The sequence below is a fragment of the Sinocyclocheilus anshuiensis genome, unplaced genomic scaffold (assembly GCF_001515605.1).
Source record: "Sinocyclocheilus anshuiensis isolate Anshui unplaced genomic scaffold, SAMN03320099.WGS_v1.1 scaffold562, whole genome shotgun sequence".
NCBI lineage: Eukaryota > Metazoa > Chordata > Actinopteri > Cypriniformes > Cyprinidae > Sinocyclocheilus > Sinocyclocheilus anshuiensis.
In genome coordinates this window covers 1,333,675-1,343,790 of record NW_015544158.1, presented here as the reverse complement: position 1 = coordinate 1,343,790, position 10,116 = coordinate 1,333,675, and the positions used below count along the sequence as shown (strand labels likewise).

The 10,116-nt window shown below is 36.1% G+C and overlaps 1 protein-coding gene and 1 pseudogene across 1 annotated transcript; one reads left to right on the top strand and one right to left on the bottom strand.

Moving 5' to 3' along the window:
- The window catches only part of LOC107695504 (peripheral plasma membrane protein CASK-like), a 249,522-nt pseudogene that overhangs the window by 33,033 nt on the left and 206,373 nt on the right, over positions 1-10,116 (bottom strand).
- LOC107695503 (cysteinyl leukotriene receptor 2) lies at positions 3,722-8,043 on the top strand. Its single transcript, XM_016495448.1, has 2 exons — positions 3,722-3,844; positions 6,585-8,043. The coding sequence occupies exons 1-2, from the start codon at positions 3,780-3,782 to the stop codon at positions 7,609-7,611; spliced, it is 1,092 nt and encodes a 363-aa protein (XP_016350934.1). The 5' UTR covers positions 3,722-3,779; the 3' UTR covers positions 7,612-8,043.

Genomic DNA, 10,116 nt, shown 5'->3' with positions numbered 1-10,116 from the left:
GGTCGGATATGTCAAAAAGAAGTAAGTAAAACAATGCACAAGTTACTTAATGGTAGGGAGGGAGGGAGAGAGGGCGCACTTTTGTGTGATCTTTATTGATGTTCGCTCACTTACCACGCATCATTTGGATTAAAACTAAATCATAAATATAATTTATAGGGGCATTCACTATAAACGTCATTTATTTTCACCTTTAAACATACATGACTTTCTGGCGAAAGTGAAACTAACAGCCTGTGTGAAATGCGCTTGGCTGCACTGTACTTGTCCCTCTCATTCTGCACCAGTACAAATACGTGTGCGTGTTGCGCGTTTTGCTTTCTTCATGAATGTTTCTGCATTATATGAGTGGCTTTGGAAAATAAATCGCTGCATGTTTCAGATGAAAAAAATGCGACTTCTATTTATGAAAATATCACAGTTAGATTTATAGCGAGTGGTTCCCTGCATTTTTACAACAAATCACGTGATTACAGTACTAATCCGCTGCAGTGAAGCAGCTCTAATGCTATTAAATTAAAGATGATGTAGGATACCATAGAGAGAGAGAAAAAAATTAACAGTGAAAGTAACAAAAACTTGTAAAATACATTTTAATGGGCATAATTAAGTATATATATATATATATATATATATAGTGTGTGTGTGTGTGTTTTAGTGTGTTCCCGTTTCAATAAACAATGAAGAAATACTCCCCTTTATTAATTTGATTTTAACTTAAACATAAAATCTAGACAGGATAGTTAAGTGGAGTATTGTTGTTTGTAGTCTCTGTATGGGCAATTATCAAAGCTCAACAAGTGGAATATTACCCATGAGTGAAACATTGTCAAAATAAGATAATATAATCATGATGAAATATTTAAAATTTTAATTGTTCAACAGCCCTCATCTATCTGTTTCGGTGATCACGGGATGTAAGGTGGAGTTTAAATGTGGTTTTGAGACACGCACTCCCCCTTTAAAAGTGCCTGCAAACTTTGTTTTAATGCTAACTGGTGTACAGCTGTGCTTTGAGGTAAGCAAGAGTTTAGAGGAACTAAAAAAGGAAGTTTGCAAAAACAGATCTGAATTGAGATTAGACAGAGACATTCAAAAAGAAACACAACAGAGAAGTTCTCTGATGGACAGAATTCACAAGGTAAGTTACTCTCCAATACCTAAGTGTGCATCAGACATTCTGTTGCATTTCAAGGTATTAAAACTTAATGTCTTTGGGAAGCATTATAATGACATCTGCAATTTTTTTTTCTAAGGTCTGATATATACACATGCAATGACAAAAAACAATCCTCAATTTTTCCCCATTGCGTCGCCGACCACCATGTCGAAAACTCCCCAGCCAAACTGCCAGACAGAAAACACCAGCTTGCAGGTCCCGCTAGCTATTTTCTATGCACTCTTCTTCCTGTTCGGATTGTCTGGGAACCTGCTGGCTCTCTGGGTGTTTCTGCGAGTACATCCAAAGAAAAACTGTTCGCATTTTCCTCATTAACCTGGCTCTGGCTGACTTACTCCTTGTGATCTGCCTGCCTTTCCGAGTGGTGTACCATTCCAACAATGACCGGTGGGTGCTGCCGCCATTATTGTGCACGATGGTGGGCATTATCTTTTACATGAACACGTACATTAGTATAGTCTTACTGGGCTTCATTAGTGTAGATCGTTATTTGAAGTTCCAGAGGTCGTCCTGTAGGCGGGTGTTCCTGCATAGCCGATGGAGTGTGCTTTTCTGCGGTGTCATCTGGGCTGTGGCATTTGTTTGTGGCATTTGCTTCACTGTCCTGAATACAGAGCATGGTGAATCCCAACAGTGCTTCCAATACAAAAACCTGTATAAATCCAAATGGAAAGCCTATTTCAACTTTGCCATCGTGGGTATGTTTTGGCTGGTCTATGGTGCGTTGGTAATCTCCTACGGAAGGATCGGAATGAACCTCCTAACAGCCTCCAAAGAGAAACCAGATTTCCCAAATGCTGCCAAGTACAACAAAACAGCATGGAAGTCCTTCTTTGTGCTCTTTCTCTTCACAATATGTTTTGTGCCCTACCACTCTGTAAGGATTTTCTATATCATGTCACAGATAACAAAAGACACCTCTTGCGTGTGGATAAGTGTGTTGGATAAAACCAATGAAGTAGTTCTGCTACTGTCTGCCTTTAATAGCTGTCTGGATCCAGTCATGTACTTTTTGTTCTGTAGTTCTATTCGCAAAGTGATGCTGAAGATAATCTGTAATAGCTTTTGTCAGCAAAACGCCAGAGGACTGAACAGTTCTAGTGACACTCCACAAGAGCTGCCAAATATCAGTGCAGTTGTGCCTATGACAAACGCTCAGGACGTCAAACTATCAAAAACACCAGCGACAGATAAAGTGGTGCTATGAGAGTTCTTAAAACATATAAACCATGTCCAAAGACAAAGCAAAGTTTTTTATTATTATTATTATTATTATTATGCAAGTAAAGAATATTTACATGTAAACAGCAAAGTTAAAGGAAATGCAGTATTGTGTTGTGAACAGCGCATTTACTTTCGGTAGAAACACTATAAATAAAAGTTACATTAATACATTTTACAGAATTATCATACAAAAATAATTAACATGCCCTTACTGCATCATGAACTAACAAAGAACAACATTTTTAAAGCATGTATTAATCTAGGTTAATTTAAAAACATTAATCATTTACAAATTTATTTATAAGTATTATTGTTCATTAATTCATGTTTGGTCATTACACATTAACTCATTTTAATTTATACACCTTCAAATGTTAAAAATGTATTAGTATATTAAAAAAAAACTAACATTAATCAGTATTAATAAATGCAGTAAAATAATTGTTTACGGTTAGTTCATGACATCTAAGGCATCAGCTAATGTTAACAAACTGAACTTTATTGTAAAGTGTTAGTTAACATTACTCCATTTAACTTACGGTGTTGTAGCTGTGTTTGCATTGCTTCTATACATAGTATAGCAAATAAAATAAGCATGTAATTCAATTATGTTATGTTCTATTTCAAGAGTACACGCATCTATGAACAAACACATATTCTATGTACTGCAATAACAGCTGGGATCATTTGTAATGAACTGCATCCACTGTGTAAAAATAGGAGAAACCTAATACATTTATACAAGAACAGCAGTCCAACTGATACAGTAATTTAACAGCAATTCAACTGATTCAATGTCCTATATACACTATCTTTTACACTATACCGTGAGAAAATCAAAGGGGGTTAACAGACAGAAAAAGCAGCACAACACTTTGGGTGCCCCCTAGTGGTAAAACACCTTCTCATTCACAAGAGCAGGGCACAATAAGAGGGAGAGAAAGGCTTTACATAAGAGTGGCTTAATATGTGATGAAAAAAATCACAGGTGATCATTCAAAAATGCTTATTCACTGTCAACAGAAACATATTTAAATGAATACACAAAACGATTACTCATCTTTATGTCCATTTTATTCTAGTTATATATATTTTTAATTCAGTAATTATTAACTGATTAATTAATTAATTATACAAAATGTATTAAAAATGATACTATTAAATCACACATGAAAGTAAAGAAAAGCTTGAGTTTAGTGTCTGGTGTGCCACTAAAAATGAAATGTTTTCAGGATGTGGTCAGAAGCGAACATACATACATCCTATGTGAAGCACACACCCCACTCACAAACAGCTCACACACACACACACAAGATTCTACAAATAAAACAATGAGCATGAGTATCAGAAGACAACGAGTAAACGAATCAGCATCATGTCTGTGCAAGGGGACTTCACAATCTATTCCTCAAGAGTCAATGATACAGGCAGTAATCAAAGGTACACTGATTTGCATCTTACACTTTCTCACTGGAGGGATTACGGTAATAATATTTATTTTTGTTTCAGCAGCATATGCTTTACATTTCTGTTTTAGCTTGTGGGCTGGTAGGTTATTTTGTGTATTTCCAACCAACATATTAGACCACAGCAGGTTAGAATTTTGATTTGTTTGTAAGACATAATTTTTCGTTATTGACCAGTAAGAGTCAATAACGATAAAAATGTATTCTGTGGCTATACATGATGACCAAATTTTCGAAGGGATAAATCAGTATCGTTCATTTAAAAATTAGTCAAACATTTGTTGTTCAACCATGTACGTACACAGAGAAAGCAAATGGCCTTTTGTTTTACAACTACTTATGCTACGGTACATTTTCAACAATTATATAAGTTGTCAGAACACTTGCAAAAACAAAAATGCCTGACCTGCATCGGCCAGTTGGTTCAGAGATGTTGGAGAAGGGAATCAGTTTCTCACTCTTCTATCCAAAACAATGGTTGATAATATTTAGGTCACATTTTAGCAGTGATGTGTGTGATTAGTTTTGTCAATTGCAGCTCTTTAATGGGTGGTGGCTTAGTGAACTTCTATGTGGCCGTTTTTTGTGGAAACAGGGTCTTCAAGGTGAATATTGGGGTTTGGTGTCATTTTGCTGCATTAGCTCTATGTTGTTTGAACACAATCCTTCTTAGTGCTTGACGGTCCCTATCATTCACTTTTGGTTTTCACCCACTATTCTTCTTTGCTGATGCAGTCTTGCCATGCTTTGTGTCTACAATCATAATTATAAAGGCTGTTGTTTGGTGTTCTTAAAACACCAAACAATTGGGCTAAGGTTATAGCAGTTTTTTTGTAGGATTCTTTAATGAATAGAAAGTTCAAAATAACAACATCTATTTGAAACAGAAATGTTCTTTATCCGTATAAATGTCTTTACTGTCATTTTCTTCAATTTACTGCATATTGCTTCATTAAAAGTAAAAATTTTTTCTTCTTACCCAAAACTTTTGAATTAAGTATGATGGTTTCCACAATAATATTAAGAAGCAAAAGTTGGTTTCAACATTGTGAAGATGACACAGTAAACAAAGAAATGTTTCTTGAGCACCAAATCAGCATATTAGAATGATTTCTGAAGGATCATGTGACACTGAAGACTGAAGTATTAAGCAATTTTTTTTTCCAGTTTAACACATTAAAAATATTTAACACAATTAATGCAGCATCCATTTTTTCCTGGCATCCTTTGGCTACAGTTACAGTAGACTATATAAACGCGCTATCAAGCATGATAAGAGACAAAAGAGAAGTTCATTCGGTACTGGTGTGCAGCCTGTGAAGCAGCTCCCTATGAACACAGGCATCTGGCACCCGCGCATAGAAAGCTGCTTCAGACAGTATGCATACTGAGTTCTCTTTTGTGCTTCAATGAATAATAAAAAAACCCCACAAAATTGTCAAAATGCCCATTTTAAGTGAGTGAGTGACGTGACGTGGCCAAGTATGGTGACCCATACTTGGAATTAGTGCTCTGCATTTATCCCATCCAAAGTGAACACACACACACCGTGAACAGAGCAGTGGGCAGCCATTTTTGCTGCGGCGCCCGGGGAGCAGTTGGGGGTTGCCTTGCTCAAGGGCAACTCAGTTGTGGTATTGAAGGTGGGAGAGAGCGCTGTACATTCACTCCCCCCACCTACAATCCCTGCCGGTTCGAGACTCAAACCCGCAACCTTTGGGTTACGAGTCCGACTCTAACCATTAGGCCACGACTTCCCCAACGACTTTTTCGACAAGTGACCTCATAATTACAGTCTTACATGAGTTAAAAAGTCCTAAATGACCGCAAAGAGTTGGGAGAAAATCGGTTGTAAGTAAGAGCCGCATCATGTGCATTGGGTTTTAAAGAGACAGCACTGCTTTTATAGCGAAACCTGCTGCAGACTATGTCATTGATGTAAATCAAAGAACAAAAGAAAAAGAGAAATCACTCGCTCACTTTTGTAGCTTGAATAAAGATTAATCTATATTCAATTTATAGTTTATGCATATACAATTTAGTTTATGTAAAAACTGTTTTAAGTTCACTTTAAAAGTTGTTGTTATATTTTTCAAAGATTCTTAAATGTTAAAAATAATGGCTTTAAATGATACTGTAACATTGAATGGCTATAATTAATGGCTAAAATTGAGGGGAAAATGCATTTAACACAGACATCAGCAGCAGTATTGGTATCAGTGATACTGGTCTTCATTAATAGGCTATTTAGTAAAAAAGATGCCATTAAAATACATTTAAGATATACCATATTTATGTTGTTTACATTCATTTGGAGATTCAATGTGAAATTATAAAAATTATATATATATTATATAAATATGCGATTAATCGAGATTACAGAAAAATGTGCAAATAATTAGTTGTTTTTTAAATAGATTTTTTAAAAACTTTTTTTATTGTAATGATATTTCACAATATTTTTTAAAATAGTATTCAAATAAATGCATGTTTGGTGAGCGTAAGAAACTTCAAAAACAAATCTTTGACCAGTTTTGTGTGTGTGTGTGTGTGTGTGTGTGTGTGTATGAGAGAGTGAGTGTATAAATATATGCAGACTGCCCTACTGAGTAAAAGGAAAACTTAAGTCAGGATAAAAAAATTGCTTATTTCTATTCAGAGATGAGAAGCTCTGAGTTTCTTGTTTTCATTTCCTTCTTTCTTTATTTCTGTAGCACATGCATGATAAAACCTGAAGAAAGCCATGAAACCATCTTGCCTTGGCTCTATCTCACTTTGGCTGTCCTGGGCCTTCCAACCAATGGAATAGTCTTGGTGGATCTTTGGAGATCAGAGAGGACACCCACTATCATCTTCACTTTGAACATAATCATATCAGACCTGCTGATGTGCTGCAGTTTTTTCTTCAGAATAGCCTACTACAAAGAAAACACCAATTGGCAATCTGGAACTCCAGCCTGCAATGCAGCAGAGCTGATCATTTTCTCTTGCTTCTACATAAACCTCTATTGCAACATGTGCTTTCTTTTGTGGACCAGCATTAATCGCTATACCACAGTGGTAAAACCAGGCTACGCCTTATTTCAGGTCTTTAAACAAACACGGTCTTGTTGGATCCTCTGCTTTTCAACCTGGTTGATTGTCATTACTGTTGTGGGCGCTAGTATGGGGGTTAAACTGAGGCTACAAATTAATGGGACCTGCTTTGACCAAGTTGTCAATAGTTACGTTTTCTATCAAGATCAGTTCAATACTATCCACTGCTTAGGTGTGTCAGCATTCTTCTTCATTTTGTGCTTGATGTTGGTCAGCTATAGCCTGCTGGTCTTCCATCTGCAGAAGGTAAGGGGAGGAAGTCTAGTCGGTGTTGGATATGGGCCCGGAGGAGGTCTAAAGGTTCGCAGGAAGATCCTGGCCTCGGTCATAATGTTTGTACTCTGCTTCCTACCCTACCACGTGCAAAGGATCAACTTATTAACATCAGAGCATGAAAACTGTCAGGTAGAGTTCAGGATTAAAATGTGCACCATCTTCATTGCAGCTCTCAGCTGTTGCCTGCATCCCGTCCTCCAGCTGGTGTTCCGTTCGCGCTGCTGTCGGGCCAATCGCAACAACAGGGCCAAACCCAAACTTGACATCTCCAAGAGCCTGGACACACCTCAGATACATACTATAAATGTGACAGAACACATTGAAGAACCAAAGAAAAATGAAACTGAACTAAGTCACAAACCAACATAGTTTTGGAAAATTAGAGAGAAAAAAATGCTTTGCAACTCTGCTTTTCCTGTGTGATGCATGCGGTAAGCTGTGAAACATGCTAACCTCAGGGAACTGTGTTTTGCAATCATTTCTGTTCGGCAGAAGCAAAACTTATGGCTAGTTTACATGGTAGCGTGGTACCTCAGCATACTAACATTTCAGTACTTTTTTCAATATACAGTACATACTACAACAGTCCTTACTAACTACGTTGAAGCGACTTCTTCTGTATTAATGCCAACTAAACTATTATTTCAGTAAGGCTTTGTGTTGATATTCTGCTATCTGCTTTTGTATTTATTAATTTATGTATTAAATATTGTGGCACACAATATATACTTTGCATAGTCAAATTGCATTCATTACAATTTAATGTTGTTCACAGACACCATTTTTCTCAAAGTAGGTTGTTTAAAATTTTCTCCAGAGATATCACCCACATTTCAAATGTTCAGAGGCTTAGCCATCAATCAGTTCCTCACATGTCACAAACTCAACACTTTATGGAACTTATTATTTGGTCATCTTTCTAGGGTATATAACAGAGTTATAAAGGCTGATCCTATCAATGCATTGTTTGGTGTGGTGCCAGTGGGTCTGAACAAAGTAGAACAAGAGGTACCCCTCAACATGTTACTTGCAAGATGTCTGATTTTACAACACTGGATGTCTGAGCAGAGCTCAGATACATTCAAATTCTGCACAGAATTCTCTGTTATAAACAGATCAAACAGCACTGAGGTAATTCAGAAAACCAGAAGTAGTAACACCAACTATAATCATGGTGTTAACTATATTACTCATTTCAGAGTTTGTACAACCTTTTTAAGGAGGGAAATTCAAGCAATTTTCAAGTATTTCACACAACTAGCCTATATCCAGCACTTTAAAGCTCTAAACATTATTCATTTTAAATGTGATTTTTAGTTATTGTTAGTTTATTGTGGTAAACAAACACGAAAAATACATCAAATTACCACTATAACCAGTAGATGGCAGCAGAGGAGCATTTATTGGCTTATTAGTTGTTCATTTCTACTTTTTGCTTTATATTTTGATATTGTAAAATCACTATTATAGAATATCAAATCATCAAGAAATAACACATTTTCAACGTTTTGCACTTTTTTTGTGGACGAAGTAAGAAAAATCACAAAGTGCCTTGAAAAACAAACTTGAATCACACATAAAGCAAGAGTATTCCTTTTATAATTACTGAAGTTGTCAGTCAGATCCGTATAATACTATAGAAGAATAACGGTACATTTAATAAGAGTAGAATAAATGTTTTTCCACATAAAATTGCAAATGTTACTGTTTTTAAAAAAAATACATTTTGTGTGCTTCCCAACTCAAGCTCAATGCTTTATTGCCAAATGTGTATTACCAAGGGATAAACGTGTAATATTATTAGAAAGTGCAGTTATTAATGCAAAACAATAATAATTGTATGATTAAATTATCTTTATTTTTAACACCCCCCACACACCATGCGTATTACGTAAGGAATAATAATCAATTATTGCGCTTATACTATGGTTACCACCACACCTTAAGACATCGATCAGATGATATATTTCAAGGCAATCGTCCAGTTTTTGTCCGTAAAACAATCTTGTGTAGGGTTAATTTCTTACGCATCTCATCCAACGCCTGCATTGCTAATTCCAAAACGTAATTTTAGACCTAATAACGGAGGCTTGAGTGTTGATGGCAGACTAATGCAGTTAATAATATAGTTATCAAGAGAGAGAGAATAAGTGTGTGAATGGAAATAATCTGTCGTTTTAATCCTATTGTTTACTATATTTATTTGCTTGGCCAGTGTCGTTGTGGGTTTTGGTTATTTTGCTGTTGTAGGCTGTAAAGACCTTTGAAATAACCGAAATCATTTGGCGAAGTGATATGGATATGTAATGCGGTCAAGACCTGACTGGAACTACATTAATCGTGCATTTCCCTGAAAATAATTGCAGATCTTAAAACGTTCGTCAGCCAATCAGATTCAAGCATTCAACGGCCCCATAATATAACAAGAAATAAACTTGTAATATTATTAGAAACTGCAGTTAAGAATGCAAAAAAATAGTGATTTTTAATACCCCCACACACCACCCCCAGCGCTACCAAATATGCTCCTGGTGCCACCCTATGTAGAAGATGTTAGTCTGGAGCCCTGCTGAGGCAGTGGCAACTTTTGATATGTGGATCATGGATTCGGGAAAGATTTTGCATTTGGAAGGGATTTGTTTTATTAAGGAAAAGAAAGAGCATGTCTTTTCGAGTATCGTTTACTAATCTGATGGGTAAATCTGATGAATGTATTGGTGCATTACAGTAGCTGTACTGTTACTCAGATTACGCGTACTTTTCTTTTGTTGTTGTTGTTGTTGTTTTCAATGTCACTGGCATGTTAACTCGTAACCACCCAGAGTTGTAATGAATGGTTGTTTCGACAAAAAAAAAAAAACAACAACAATATAA

Bases quoted from the DNA above. Each gene is read 5' to 3' on its own strand.
- LOC107695503 (XM_016495448.1), top strand. From the start codon at position 3,780: ATGTCTGTGCAAGGGGACTTCACAATCTATTCCTCAAGAGTCAATGAT. The intron at 3,845-6,584 runs GTACACTGATTT...TTATTTCTGTAG, and splicing joins GATACAGGCAGTAATCAAAG to CACATGCATGATAAAACCTG.